The 15,994-nt window shown below is 39.7% G+C and overlaps 1 protein-coding gene and 1 long non-coding RNA gene across 16 annotated transcripts in view; one reads left to right on the top strand and one right to left on the bottom strand.

The window, feature by feature from the left end:
- The window catches only part of LOC144580737 (uncharacterized), a 6,766-nt gene extending 4,821 nt beyond the window's left edge, over positions 1-1,945 (top strand). The window contains exon 3 of the long non-coding RNA XR_013530794.1: positions 1,717-1,945. This is a non-coding gene — a long non-coding RNA (uncharacterized LOC144580737). The remainder of the gene's footprint in view (positions 1-1,716) is intronic.
- ZNF529 (zinc finger protein 529) overlaps positions 1-15,994 on the bottom strand; it is a 22,191-nt gene extending 6,197 nt beyond the window's left edge. For 2 of the 15 annotated variants that reach the window (XM_078359141.1, XM_017968143.4), the window contains exons 1-4: positions 15,837-15,985; positions 15,040-15,106; positions 5,559-5,652; positions 4,132-4,258 (exon numbers count right to left, since the gene is read on the bottom strand). Coding sequence is in view for 12 of the 15 variants with exons in the window: in XM_017968143.4 (XP_017823632.2) it covers positions 4,132-4,258; positions 5,559-5,652; positions 15,040-15,053 (235 nt within the window). In the remaining 3 variants the exon portion in view is untranslated. Of the gene's footprint in view, positions 1-3,856; positions 3,945-4,131; positions 4,259-5,558; positions 5,653-9,270; positions 9,316-10,346; positions 10,399-15,039; positions 15,107-15,709 lie in introns of all 15 variants that reach the window. The other 13 variants (XM_078359140.1, XM_078359139.1, XM_035284917.3 and 10 more) reach the window with 13 other exon arrangements.

Here is a 15,994-nt window from a genome sequence, read left to right as displayed (position 1 = left end):
AGAATCACTCAAACCCAGGAGATACAGGTTGCAGTGAGCTGAGATTGCAGCGCAGCACTGTACTCTAGGCTGGGCAACAGAGTGAGACTCTGTCTCAAAAAAAAAAGAAGCTCTCTACTAAATAACTGTTGAGTCAATGTGGAAATGTAATTGAAATCACAAAATCTGTAGAGAACCATGATGTTGAAAACATTTCTAACTGACATCTATGGAATGCTAATATATTTGTCTCATAAAAAGTAAAGATTTAAATGATTATTTTTTAAAAAGAGTAAAAATAACAAATGTATATAAAAGAACAATGACCCAAAGAAAAAGTGAGAAATTATCAAACAATTACAATGTGATGAAAACATATAAAAAATGTTATAGGACTCCTATGCTAATAAAGATTAAAATGTAGACTAATGAATTAATTTCTTGGTAAAGAGATATTTAAAACCAACCCCAAAAGCAATAATAGTTGGAAAAAACTGAATTCCTGGAATGAGATAAAATTTTCAAACTCCATGAAACAGAAGAATCATAACCTTGCCTTATTGTTCTTGTTGTTGAAGTAAACCAGAAATAAACTAGGAATCCTAGAACAAAGGCCTGAATGATGATCTGGAGCAGGGGAAGTATGAGATGTACCCTGTAATGTTCTGTCTGAAAGAAAAAAGTTTTGCAATAGTGAGTCACATCAAAGGGACACGAAACAGCTTGAGGGAGCTAAAGGAAGCCACCATTTTGACAATACAAGAGTGAAATGAGGGGAAAAAGGTTTATGTACTGAAACATGCTAAACAAAACCAGAAAAATGCACTCATATCCAATCAATGCCAGGTCTGGGATAGGGGGGTTATAGAATGGGCCTTGGAAAAGCTTTTGACAAAAAGTGAGAATAAATTCAAAGGTTAAAGGCTAAAGCCAAAGTGCACAGAAATCACCATATGAAAACCTGGTATCAGTATATCAAAATTGCATCCAATATTCATACAACTGGCATCAAAAGTCAGACTCTGGTGAGCTAATGTATCCTGAACCAATAAAATATAGAAACATAATGAGACTTAATAGAAGGTAAGAAAATTTCTAGTGCACCATTTGAGGTGGCTACTAAGATACAGTAATATAAAAGACATAATAATAATTAAAAAAACAAACCAGCCTGGTTGCTTTTCCCATTAGAATTATACAAGTCTACCACAGAACATGATAGCAACTAATACAACAAGAATGACAAATTGAAACACATCAATTCCGCTGAGGACTTCCAATTGAAAAAACATTTGTTGAATCATTGAAAAGGAACCATATATCTATAAAATGCCCAACTAAGACCAGAGAGATTCATTTCTGACCATGCTATCTGAATTAACTCTTTCCCCATTGTTCTCTATCCCTTTATTCTTACACATTTCACTATATATATTATCAACTTGTTTACTTGTTTATTACACATCTCAATAACTAGTATGCCAATTCCATGAGAGCAGGGTCTGTATTGGTCTTGTTCACCCTTGTACTGATATCTGTCTCTACAATGTAGACACTGAGTAAATATTGAGGATATGAATGAGTATTTTTTTTTGGTCAATATATACATATGTAATTCTAAATACAAGAGGCATCAGAAAAAAATTGGTGGCATTGGAGACGCTCTTAATTTCCTTCTCCAAGTGCCAGGCTTTTTTTTTTTTTTTTTTTTTTTTTTTTTTTTTTTTTTAACCACAGGCTTTCAAAGGGATTTTCCCAGCAGCGCCATAGGGACTCATCTCCTCCTGGATCAGATGGGCTTTGTGCTTTGGCAACGACTTTCTATCCCTCACTGGCCATCACTCACCTGGCCCTGTCTTCTTTCACATCCTGTAAACTCTATAGAGTAACTTCCCCTCCTCAACAAGGTGGGGATTAGAAATGGAACACTCTTCTTACAACAAATAAATGTAACAATGTATTTTTTAAAATTATAACCAATTTTTAAAATATAGTTTTGAGAATTGGTAAAAGTTTTAATAAAAAATCAAAATTATATTGATTAAAAAAATTATATTGATCGAGAAATTATACTGATGAAATTATAATGATAAAGAGAAGGGAAATGTGAGGGAATTGGAAAGACATTCACCTTAGAGTAACCACGTAATTATCAAGTATAAAGAGACTAGACAGGTAAAGAAAGGTCTTATGTTATTTAAACTCATACTAATTCTTTGTCTGGAGAAGCAGTATAAAAGTTAAAAATACTGTCTTTGGTGCCAGATTGCCTGGGTAGAAAACCTACCTCTGTAACTAAGCGGCTGTGTAGCCTTGCAGAAGTACCTACATACTCTCTGTTGTAAGCAACCTGTTCTGTACGACAATAATACAAGTAGCACTTATATCACTAAGCTATTGTAAGAATTAAACGAGTCAAATTTTTTTTTTTGAGATGGAGTCTCACTCTGTCGCGTAGGCTGGAGTGCAGTGGCATATTGGCTCACTGCATTTCTGCCTCCCAGGTTCAAGCAATTCTTCTGCCTCAGCCTCCAAAGTAGCTGGGACTACAGGTGCACACCACCACACTTGCTAATTTTTTGTATTTTAGTAGAAACGGGGTTTCACCATGTTGCCCAGGCTGGTCATGAACTCCTGAGCTCAGGCAGTTCACCCGCTTCGGCCTCCCAAATTGCTGCTATTACAGCCATGAGCCATTGTACCTAGCCACGAGTTAGTTATTTAAAGTGCTTAGGACAGGGCCAAGTAGAAGGCAAGAACTATGGCAGCTGAGAGGAAAGTAACTTTCTGAGCTATTAAAAGGTCCTTGGTGGAATACTAAGATTAAATGCAAAGTTCTTTAGCCATAAAGCAGGTGGGAGGAAATGAATGTGAACTGTTATCAGTCTATCAATATATAAATTGTAGAGATTCTATTTTTTTTTTTTTTTTTTTTTGAGACAGAGTCTCACTCTGTCACCCAGGCTGGAGTGCAATGGCGTGATCTTGGTTCACTGCAACCTCTGCCTCCCGGGTTAAAGTGATTCTCCTGCCTCAGCCTCCCTAGTAACTGGGTTTATAAGCATCTGCCACCACGCCTGGCTAATTTTTGTATTTAGTAGAGATGGGGTTTCACCATGTTGGTCAGGCTGGTCTCAAACTCTTTTTTTTTTTTTTGAGACAGAGTCTTGCTCTCTCGCCAGGTGCCAGGCTGGAGTGTAGTGGCGCAATCTCGGCTCATTGCAACCTCCACCTCCCGGATTCAAGCAATTCTGCCTCAGCCTCCTGAGTAGCTGAGACTACAGGTTCATGCCACCACGCCCAGCTAATTTTTGTATTTTTTTAGTAGAGACGAGGTTTCACCATGTTGGCCAGGATGGTCTCGTTCTCCTGACCTTGTGATCCACCCGCCTTAGCCTCCCAAGGTGCTGGTATTACAGGCATGAGCCATCACACCTGGCTCAGATTCTTTTAGCAATCCTAACAAATCAGGACACACAGTATCTTAAAAATTCTCCCAGACAGTGGGTAAGAATATAAAGTATTTATAGCAATTCTGACCTCAAACACAATGTACAGGTTTTACATCCCTAATCTAAAATCTGAAGTGCTACAAAATCCAAAAGTTTTTGAGCAATGACATGATGCTAATAGTTAGATACACATAACTACTTAACACAAACTTTGTTTCATGCATAAAACTATTAAAAACATTGTATAAAATTATCTTCAGGCCATGTGTATAAAGGGTATATGACACATAAATGAATTTTGTGTTTCAACTTGGGTCCAATCCCTAAGATGTCTCATTATGTATATGCAGATATTCCAAAATCTGCAAAAAATCCCAAATCCAAAACAGTCTCATCCCAAGTATTTTGGATAAGGGATACTCAACCTGTAATGTCTCAGTGATATGCTGTATGTGTCCCGTAAGTCAAATCCAGCTCCTTGGTATCAAAGAAGGTAGAAATTATATGAAGGGCCTGAGAAGGTAAGAATATTGTGAAGAATGCGGAAGATTAATGGAGATGTCATTTGCAGCACAACACTGAAAGCATGCCTTTGAAATCAGAAGTTCACCTAGTTTCTTAAACATAGCCTTGAGTTCGCTGAATATCAGCTGATAGTCTAGACAGTATATTCTAAGTTACTTGAGGCAGATAAATTTACCCAGTGAGAGTAAGTTGCTGTAGTTCTCCATCATCACATCCCAGTACAAGTTCCTCTGAGCAGAATCTAAATATTCCCATTCCTCCTGAGAGAAGTTGATAAGCACATCCCTGAATGTCACCAATTCCTGAAACAAACCCGTACATCACAGGTAAAATATAAGGAAATATTTTTGAGAAAAAGACAAGAGAAAAGGAATTGCCTTACAGCAAGGGGATTGGACAGTAAACAAGGAGACCAGGAACAGAAGCCTATGACATGGGAAGTAAGGAAATTAGTGATTCCAAACCAGACTATGGACATCTTTAAAGACTCACTTTGATTCACAGAAATCTTTCTGCATACTTATGGGATCTCTTATTTAGCCAACCATGTTTACAAATTAACAATCAGTTTACAAATTAAAAGAAGTACTGTAGGCTGGGCGCGGTGGCTCAAGCCTGTAATCCCAGCACTTTGGGAGGCCAAGGCGGGTGGATCACGAGGTCAACAGATCGAGACCATCTTGGTCAACATGGTGAAACCCCGTCTCTACTAAAATTACAAAAAATTAGCTGGGCACGGTGGTGCGTGCCTGTAATCCCAGCTGCTTGGGAGGCTGAGGCAGGAGAATTGCCTGAACCCAGGAGGCGGAGATTGCGGTGAGCGAGATCGCGCCATTGCACTCCAGCCTGGGTAACAAGAGCGAAACTCCATCTCAAAAAAAAAAAAAAAAAAAAGAAGTACTGTATACAAGTACATTTCATGCTATGTGCCTCCCTCATGAATTATCAATAAAGGTAAGTTTCTATACCCCCATTCCCCTGTACAGGAGAAAAATATCTAACTTCTAACTTTGAAAATGAGGTATGAACAAAATTAAAGACTTATTGTAGACCCAAGTTCATTACTACTTGACATATTATTTCACATTATATAATAAGAATTATTACTTCTAGCAACAAAGGTTTTAGTGTTTTTAGTGGCTACAGAGTAGTTTTCTTGTTAAAAATATAATAGCCTTAATTAAACTCCAACTTTCAGGTTAGAAAGGTCTTCTTCAATTCTGTGGTCTACCATCATCATTTTATATGACCTGATACCATTCAACATAAAATCCAATCTCGCTGGAAACTCAAGTCTGTGTAGAGGTCAGAGTATGCCCAATTATCATCAAATAATTCCCACTGCTCTTTTCCCTATCCAAGAATATGACAAGGAAAAGTCTAGGGATTCCACTTCTATATCTGCCCTTGATAAAGGACTGAACACATAGGAGTGTTGAACATTATTTGGAGAATAGGGAGGGACACTGTGCTGTTAGACTCCAGCCCTTACTAGAAAGTGAAAAAGTATGGGGTTGTGGTGCAGGTTGTGTGATAGAGGTGTCTGGTAGGAAAAATTAGGAAAAAGGAAATACCACAAAGAAAAGAGAAATAGTAACTTACATGGTCCATGGTTAGAACTGTAAAGAACTGGTCAGGGAACTTCACTTCTGGCATGACAACATGAGGAGCTCCATGGACATGATCTCCAATGAAACTGTAAAAATTATTTTTTAAAAAAGAATCACCATTTAAAGTCTCTGGAAATGGTGCCAGAAATATGCAGCAAACGAAGAAACATTAAGAAAATCTCCAAAAGCATGTTAGAACTCTGAGAGTCTAGACTACGTAAACCAAACCTTAGCCTTCCATTGTCCATTCCATCTTGGTGAGAAAGACTCTACCACAGACAGGATAGCCAAAGGCACGGAGTTTCTTCACCACTTCTCAATCCTTCCCCCAGTCGGATAGCTATCTTCCTAGGTGGGGTAGGATATCATCATTTTCCACTCTGTCCCAGCTATCTGCTGCACAGCTGAAGAATGATGACTCCTTTCCTCTGTCTAGCCCCAAAACATGAAATGTAGGCTTTAACTTGGATGTGGTACTGCTGAGCATACTGAGGTTCCAATTGCTGTGCCCTGGCTCCGGGGGCAGGAGTTCCATGCCAAAACAGGCAAACCAGGGAGACCTGGCTGCTGCCCCCACCTGCCATCTACCAAGCACTCAGCTCCTAAAGCAGGGGAATCAGAGAGATACATGTCATTGTCCCTGCCTCCAGCACTAGAACAGAGGCTCTGAGATTTTGTCCAGCATGAGAAGTGGGCAATAGAACAGAGAGTTCTGTATTCCTTCTCAATGGAACTGAATTGATTTGCAAGAGGATGTGCAAATGTCAAAAGGGCAACGTCAAAAACTGAAAAGTTTGGTGAAGGGCAATTGGGAGGACGTTGACAGATAAGAGATGTATGTTATACTGTAGGGTTGCTAGTCTGCCAGACAGAAACAGAGAAAGAGACACCTGGAAACAGGCATTCTGTTGTCAACATATCTGAAACACTGACCTCAAGAAAGCCCCAGTTTGATTACATTAGCCTGTGAAGCATCTATACTCCAGGGCACTTATGTAAGCAATACTGCTGTAAGTTGCAATCAGTGGTGCTTAACAGCTAGGGGTGGCGAGGGAGATGCTCAAAGACAGCCCTGTCAGAACCACTCTGTCATCTAATGGTGTCTGTAAAAATAGCCAAGGCTATACCCCCAATGAGCAACATCAAGAGATTTTACACCATGGTGGGAACAGACTTCACTAAAATAATCCAGAGTCCATTCTCATGCTGCTATAAGGATATACCCAAGACTAAGTAATTTATAAAGGGAAGAGGTTTAATTGACTCACAGTTCTGCATGGCTGGGTTGCAGGGGTTCAGGAAACTTACAATCATGGCAGAAGGCACCTCTTCACAGGGTGTTAGGAGAGAGAATGAGAGTGAAGGGGGAAGCCCCTTAAAAAACTACTAGATCTTGTGAGAACTCATTATTACAAGAACAGTATGGGGCAAATTGCCCCCATGATTCAGTTTTCTCCACTTGGTCCTGCCCTTGACATGTGGGGATTATTACAATTCAAGGTGAGTTTTGGGTGGAGACACAGAGCCAAACCATATCACAGTCACTAAGGAATTAAATAAGCAAGTACCAATAACAAGCTCTGAGACAGAGGGTGTGGACAAGAGTACTGGAATTCCAACAATTGTCTATAATGTCCACTTTCCACAAATAAGAGACAGTCAAGGAAATAGGAAAGTATGATTCACACACTGGAAAAGAAGCCCACAACAAAAACTGCCTGTGAGAGCAACCAGATTTAACAGGCAAAGACTTCAAAGTAGCCATTATAATATATGTTCAAGTAGACAAAGGAAACCATAGTTAAAATGTAGGTACGATCATAATGTTGCATCAAAAGAATATCAATAAAGACATACAAATTATTAAAAATAAACATGTAAATTCTGAAGTTACAAGATGTAATAACAAATGAAATTTTCACTAGAAGGACTCAATAGTAGATATGAACTGGCAGAAGTATTAGCAAAGTTGAAGACAGATTAATAGCAATGGTGTAATCTGATGAACAGAAAGAAAACAAGACAAAGTAACATCTCAGAGGAATGTGAGACCACACTAAGCACACTAATATAAACAGGAGTACCAAAAAAGAGGTGAGACAGAAAAAAAGCATTTAAAATTTACAAAGACATAATGGATTTAAAATTCCAAAATTTATTGAAAAACATTAAACTGCACATTCAGGAAGCTCAACAAACACCAAGCAGAATAAATGCATGGAGACCCAAATATAGGTGCATCATGATAAAAGCACTGAAATCCAAAGAAAGAAATGGAGAAAATTTTGAATGAAGTAAAAGGAAACTGCAGGTTAAAAGTGAAATTAATACAAAAGTATTAACTGCTGTATTCTCATCAGAAAAACATTATATATATATGGATGATATATACAAAGTATTCACACAGAAACCTTCAACCCAGAATCCTAAATCCATCAACATGCAAAAAAATTGAAGTGACCCCCCTACCTCACACCACTTAGAAAAAACAACTTGAAACGGAGTAAAGACTTAAATATAAGGCCTGAAACTATAAAATTCCTAGAGGAGAACATAGTTGAAGCTCCTGACATTGGTCTTGCATGATGATTTTTTAAAATATGACACCAGAAGCACCAGAAACAGCAAAAACAAAGTGGGACCAAATTAAGAAGCTTCTTTAAAACAAAGGAAACAATTTAAAAAGTGAAATGACATTCTACAGAGGTGGAGAAAATATGTGCAAATTATATATCTGACAAGGGGTTAATATCTGAATTTATAAGAAATTCATTCAACTCAGTAGCAAAAAAAAAGAAAACCAGTTAAAAAATTAGCAAAAACAGGATAGACATTTTTCCAAAGAAGACATACAAATGGTCAACAGGTACACAAAAAGGTGCTCGATATCGCTAAACATCAGGGAAATGCAAATCAAAACCACAATGAAATATTACCTCATATCTGATAGGGCTGCTGTTATCAAAAAGACAAGAAAGAAAAAAATATTGACAAGGATATGGAAAAAAGGAAAGCCCTTTTTGGGGATGTAAATTGGTACAGTCCTTCTGAAAAAGAGTATGGAGCTTCCTCAAAAACTTAAAAATAGGACAACCATACAATGCAGCAATCTCACCTCTGGGTATATGGCCAAAAGAAGTGAAGTCAGTCATCCCCTGTCCCCTGCCCCCACCATGAAGTCTTGCTCTTGTTGCCCAGGCTGGAGTGCAGTGGCGCAATCTTGGCTCCCCGCAACCTTAACCTCCAAGGTTCGAGCAATTCTCCTGTCTCAGGCTCCCAACTAGCTGGGATTACAGGTGCGTGCCCCCATGCCTGGCTTTTTTATTTTTAGTAGAGACGAGGTTTCAACATGTTGACCAGGCTGCTCTTGAACTCCTGACCTCTTGATCCACCCACCTCGCCTACCAAAGTGCTGGGATTACAGGTGTGAGCCATCATGCCTGGCCGAAGTCAGTAACTTGAAGAGATATTTGCAGCCCTTGTTTATGACCCCATTATTCACAATAACCAAGATATGGAAAACTAAGTGTCCATCAATGGGTGGACAGATAAAGTGTGCTTGTATGTATGTGTATACACTTATGTATGTGTCGGTAAAACAGAGGTGGGTGGTTATCCTTATCCAGCAAACCTACATGTCAAAACTTAAAATGAAAAGACATTTCCAGATAAAAACTGAGAGGATTTATTGCTAGCTGACTGACCTTAAAAAGTACTCAAGGAAGCTCTTGAGGCTGAAAATAGGTGATCTTAGGCAGTAATACAAATCCATATGCAAAACAAAGAGAAGGCAATTATGTAATTATAAAAGGCAGTATACATACATATCTCTTCTCTTAACTGATACACAAATTTTATGAAACTATGTATATTATGTATTATTGGGCCCATAGCATACAGAAATGTAATATATTTGCTAATAATAACACAAAGAAGGCAGGGGAAAGCAAAGTTGTATTGGGCTAAGGAAATGAATCCAGATGGTAACTCAAATCCATCTGGACCAAATAAGAACCAAAAGTGATAAATCAGATGGCTAAAATAAAAGTTATAAATGTATAAAGATTCTCCTTTCTTCTTGTAGTTAAAAAAAGATTTATGTAACATAAAAATTGTAACAATTGGTTGAGTTTGAAACATCTGTAGATGTTATGTGACAACCAATATTACTGTAAGAGATGAAATAGTTATATAAGAGTAACACTTCTATATCTCACTTGAATTAAGCTAATATAAATCAGAAGCTGTTTCTGATAAGATATATACAGATGTGTTAAGACCTAGAGCAACTGCTAAAGAAATAACCCAAAATATAGTGAAAAAAATCATTAAAGAAATTAAATACACATTAGAAAATACTCATTTGATGCAAAAGAAAGCAGTAAAGGAACAGAGGAAGAAAAAAGGACTTGACATACACTGAAAAAAGGTGGAATGACAGCTGTAAATCCAACTGTATCAATAATAACATTAAATGTGAATAGATTAAACAATCAAAAGGCAGAGAGTCAGAATGCATAAAAAACAAGATGCAGGTATATGCTCTTGCTATGATTTAAATATATCCCTTCCCAAACTCATGTATTACTAATCTGATAGTATTAGGAGGCAGGTCCTTTAGGTGGTGGTCAGATCAGAGGGCTCCTCCCCTCAGGAGTGGGATTAAGGCCCTTATAAAAAGGCATCATGCGGCCTTTTGCCATGTGAGGATAAAGCAATCCTCCCCTACAGATGACGTGTCATCAAGGCAGCATCTTGGAAAGCAAAGAGCAGCTCTCACCATTCAACCAAACCTGCCAGTCCCTTGATTTTGGACTTCCTAACCTTCAGGCCTGTGAAAAATAAATGTCAATTCTTTATATAAATTACTCATTTAGGTATTCTCTTATAGCAGCAAACAAAAACAGAAACTGGAATCAGGATAATGGGATGTTGCTGTAATAAATACTTAAAAATATAGACGCAGTTTTGGACCTGGGTAATGAGTAGAGAAGGGGTCAGTATTGAAGTGAATGCTAAGAATAAGTCTAGATTGGGCAGGGTGCAGTGACTCACATCTGTAATCCCAGCACTTTGGGAGGCCAAGGTGGGAGGATCACATGAGGACAGGACTTCGAGACCAGCCCAGGCAACATAGTAAGACCCCCATCTCTACAAAAAAATTACTTAAAAATTGGCTAGGTATGGAGGTACACACCTGCAGTCCTAGCTACTTGGGAGGCTAAGTGGGGAATATTGCTTGAGCCCAAAAATTTGAGTTCACAGTGGAATATGATTGCTACGGCATTCCAGCCCGGGAGACAGAGCAAGACCCTATCTCAAAGAAAGGAAAAAGCCGGCCTGGCAGGGTGGCTCACGCCTGTAATCCCAGCACTTTGGGAGGCCAAAGTGGGTGGATCACCTGAGGTCGGGAGTTTGAGACTGGCCTGGCCAACATGGTGAAACCCCATCTCTACTAAAAATATAAAAATTAGGCAGGAATGGTGGTGGATGCCTGTAATCCCAGCTACTCAGGAGGGTGAGGCAGAATTGCTTGAACCTGGGAGCTGAAGGTTGCAGTGGCAGAGCAGAGATTGAGCCACTGCACTGCAGCCTGGGGAACAGAGTGAGACTCCATCTCAAAAAAACAAGACTGCAAAGCTGGGCAAGAGTGAGACCCTATCTCAAAAAGAAACAGGAAAACATAGTCCAATCAAAGGAGCAAACAAAACACCCCTGAAGAAACAAAAGCACTGAAATAACTAGGAAAAACTTTGTAAACATTTTCTTAAATATGTTCACACAGCTAAAGGAAAACATAAAGAACTGAAAAGGAAATCAGGAAGACAACATATAAAAAAGTGAGATATCAACAAAGAGAAATAAATTATGTTTTTAAAAACTAGCTGGGTGTGGTGGCTCATGCCTGCATCCCAGCACTTAGGGAGGCTGAGGCAGGTGGATTACATGAGGCCAAGAGTTTCAGACTAGCCTGGCCAACATGGTAAAACCCTATCTCTACTTAAAAAAAATATATATATATGCAAAAAGTAGCTGGGTATGGTGGTGCACACCTATAGTCCCAGCTAGTTGGGAGGCTGAGACATGAGAATTGCTTGAGTCTGGGAGGTGAAGGTTGCAGTGAGCCAAGATCACACCACTGCACTCTAGCCTGGACCACAGGGCAAGACTCCATTGCAAAAAAAAAAGAAAAAGAAAAAAAATTGGCTCAGAGTGCTCAAACCTCACATATTCCAAAGAAGAAATGGTCCTTGACCAGCTCCTGGGAGATAATCTCTGAGCACTTAGAGTATCCTGACTGATAATAGAGTCTCTGTATATCTGAGGTCTTAGCCATGCCAGGTAGTTTATGTTAACAATGTGGTTTATGGTAAATACCTGTATCAATCTGACTTCTGGATAGGCTTGACTAAGTAGCTAAGGTTGGTGTACAGAACCTCCATGACCACATGACTGATCCTCAGTAAAAACCCTGGACACAGGCCAGGGCACTGGCTCATGCCTGTAATCCCAACACTTTGGGAGGCCGAGGCAGGTGGATCACTTGAGCCCAGGGGTTCAAGACCAGCCTGGACAACATGGCAAAACCCCATCTATACAAATAATACAAAAATTAGCCAGGTGTTATGGTGTGTGCCTGTAGTCCCAGCTACTCAGAAGACTGTGGTGGGAGGATCACTTGGGCCTGGGAAGTAGAGGCTGTGGTTAGCTGTGACCACACCACTGCATTTCAGCCTAGGTGAGAGAGCAAGACCCTATCTCAAAAAAAAAAAAACCAAAAAACAAAAAACCACACACACACACACAAGAAAACAAAGCAAAACAAAAAACCCTGGAAACCATGGCTTAGGAGAGCTTCCCCAGTTGGCCGCATTTCACATTTGTAGTTGCACATTGTTGCTGAGAAAATTAAGTGCTGCCTGTGCAATGCAGTGGAAGTTTGCACCTGGTTTCTCCCGTTCCTTGCCTTACGCACTTTTCCCTTTGCTGATTTTAATGTGTACCTTTTCATTGAAATGAACAATAAGCATGAGCATAACAGCTTTTCTGAGTTCTGTGAGTCCTTCTAGCAAATCATTGAACCTAAGACAGTCAAACTGCCTTAAGTTAATAGAACATTTGCAAATCTGGCTTTTAAAAATTCATTTCAAGTGCCCATAAAAATTAACTTTATTTTTTCATTGCTCTTGATTTATAGAAAATGTTTGGGGAATACTAAGAATCTTCACAAACCAGCTTTTTTTCTTCCCTTGCAGATAAGGACTTAAAATGCCAGGGCTTTATTAAATTCTCTAGGGTTATGTCCGTATTAAGGTATCCAGGCCTCACAAAGATCCTAAAGCCACTGATATAAATATTGTCTACATTCTACAACAAGAAACTGTAAAGCAGAAAAATGAGTAACTACTAATCCCTTTGAAAATGTAGTGTGAACAAATAGCTGAATTAAAAATTTTTTTTCTAAGCAAATTAGCACAGGATTACATTTAATTTAAATTTAAATACAAAAGTAATATAAATGTTTTTTCATTAAATGCAACTTTATTGTTTTGGTAGGACTATAATTCACCTTTAACACTGAAAATTTAGCATCCAAATTGAGATATGCAATAACAATAAAACATATAACAGATTTTGCAAATGGTAGAAAGATATGAGTGTGAAGTATTTCAGTGCATTTACATCATTACATGTTGAAATAATATTTTGAATATATTGGTTTAAATAAAATACATTACCAAAATTAATTTTATCTGTTTCTTTTCCTTTCTTTTTTTGAGACGGGGTTTCGCTGTTGTTACCCAGACTGCAATGGCACGATCTCGGCTCACCGCAGCCTCTGCCTCCTGGGTTCAAGCAATTCTCCTGCCTCAGCCTCCCGAGTAGCTGGGACTACAGGCGCGCACCACCATGCCCAGCTAATTTTTGTATTTTTAGTAGAGATGGGGTTTCACCTTGTTGACCAGGATGGTCTCGATCTCTTGACCTCATGATCCACCCTCCTCGGCCTCCCAAAGTGCTGGGATTATAGGCATGAGCCACCGCACCCAGCCTCTTTTCCTTTTTAAGATGTGTCTAATGGAAATTTTTATATTGCCTCAGTGGCTTTATATTATATTTGCATTAGACTGTGCTGCTTTAGACTCAAATACCACTGTATCAGGCTGCCTCTCACAATCTACACCAATATGTTGTCTGAATCAGTCACACTGCCAATCAAACAAGATTTGGTTGTCACCACTTAAATCTCATGAATATTCTGAAAAAATTCCCTGCCCTTGTTGACATAGCCTTCTCTGCACAAAATTCCTATTCAAATTCTGGCTCTGCTACTTCAACAAGGAACTAACCCCTTTTAAGCCTCAATAATAACAGTTCCTGCCTTATAGAGTTGCTGTGTGTATTAAATAAGTTCATGCATGTCAAGTTATTGGCAAAAAGTACATGCCCAGTTAAAGTCAGGCTCAGCAGAGCTGTGCTGCAGCTGACTTAAGCCAGCTCACACCAGCTAATTGTACCATCTCTCCCCAGTTCTCGTATTCATTGACCTCATGCTTGGAAGCTTGAAAAAGACCATGGTAGTTGTGTTTATACCATAGAAATCTGCAAACTCTTCACACTGGGGCTCTCCTTACCCAGAGAGTTAATTTACAAGTCTCCAAATGTCTCCAAAGCCAACTTTGTCACTTACTGATTGATATCTACCATCTCATATCTCGCTTTCTTTGCAAATTAAGTCTGTAAATAAGATCAAAGGTACCTAGTATGCTATTCTATGTAATCACTCATCTCCTCCTCAACAAATTACATTCTTAAAAAAATATTTAACTTCTGGCCGGGCGCAGTGGCTCACACCTATAATCCCAGCACTTTGGGAGGCTGAGGAGGGTGGATCACGAGGTCAGGATATCGAGACCATCCTGGTCAACAAGATGAAACACCGTCTCTACTAAAAATACAAAAATTAGCTGGGCATGGTGGTGCGCACCTGTAGTCCCAGCTACTCAGGAGGCTGAGGCAGGAGAATTGCTTGAACTCAGGAGGCGGAGGTTACAGTGAGCTGAGATCGTGCCATTGCACTGTAGTCTGGGTAACAACAGCGAAAGTCCGTCTCAAAAAAAAAAAAAAAAATTTAACTTCTCTAGGAGTTGTATTTCTATACTGGAAGAATCCTTTGGGAAAAAAAGAGCACTTGGGGGAATTGAATGATTTATCTAATGGGTATGTGAATATTCAGTGAAAAGGAAATGGGCATTGGAAAGGCACTGGAGGACAAGGGGACCCATCTCTACAGTCTTGTTAATTGGGAAGAGGCAGCTAAGGGACCAAGTACATCAACAGGTCACAATTAGACAGGACAATTTTGGAGAAGGAAAGCAGTCTATGTTCTGTGAAAGACAAGGTGGGGGGAGGGAGGGAGGCTGGAAGAAAGGCAGGAAAGAAAATGTATCTGACATAACAAAAAAACTCACCTTGAGTTGGCCATTATAAATAAGTACCAATGCTGTCTTCCACTTCAGGGAGCCTTCACTTGCAGAACTACATAACCAAGAGGGAGAAAGGGGTTATGACATCCTGGACTAGTTCAAATAAGAACACATTGTTCACCACCAGAAAAGATCCACATACAACAAACACACCCAGATCGAAGAGGGAAACTAGAATACTGTCGACTCCTCCCGGTTTAAGAGAAAAAGGTACGACCAATGCCTACAGCTGTACTCTTAAGTTCACATAAGTTTCTAGGGGACACAGCTCAGGAAATAACTGTAGTTCTTTAAGGTATAAATGACCTGCAAATGCATGCAAGGGGAGTTATTACGGGAATGAATACTACATCTATACCTCCCCCAGTCATCTCTTCCCAGGAAACTTCAACTTCATTTATCTATCTAATGTATCTATCTGTCTAGCTGTGTAATCTATCTAATCTATATCTATCTATATATATATGCGTGTGTGTGTGTGTCTAAGACAGAGAAGAGATTACATCATAGACAACGCAGTGTCGGAAAAATGACGCTGTACCCAAAACAAATTCCTACAGGCTCATGGAGAAACAAAAACAAAAACCCCCACCCCGTTCACATTTATAGTTGGTCACAACGGTGCTGTCACACGGTAGACCCCGCCCCTACTCACCGTCCTATAAGCCAGATCAAACAGAAGCCACGGTGCGCGCGGGCGCGCACTCACACACACACACACTCACACTCACACACACACACACACACCCCACAATGACGCCGTAACAAATAGCACCGACAACCATCGTCCGCAGCTCCGTGTACAGAGGCCTGAGGCTCCCGGCTCCACGTGGACCGACCTCGCCCGGCTGCACGGGGCCACTTCGCCGCGAGTTACTCCCGCAGCCCGGCGCAGGTCACCTCGACTCACCAGGCTTAACTCAAAAACCACGACACCACC

The sequence above is a fragment of the Callithrix jacchus genome, chromosome 22 (genome assembly GCF_049354715.1).
Source record: "Callithrix jacchus isolate 240 chromosome 22, calJac240_pri, whole genome shotgun sequence".
Taxonomy (NCBI): domain Eukaryota; kingdom Metazoa; phylum Chordata; class Mammalia; order Primates; family Cebidae; genus Callithrix; species Callithrix jacchus.
The sequence above is the reverse complement of the archived record's forward strand: the minus strand, read 5'-3'. Positions and strand labels throughout refer to the sequence as shown.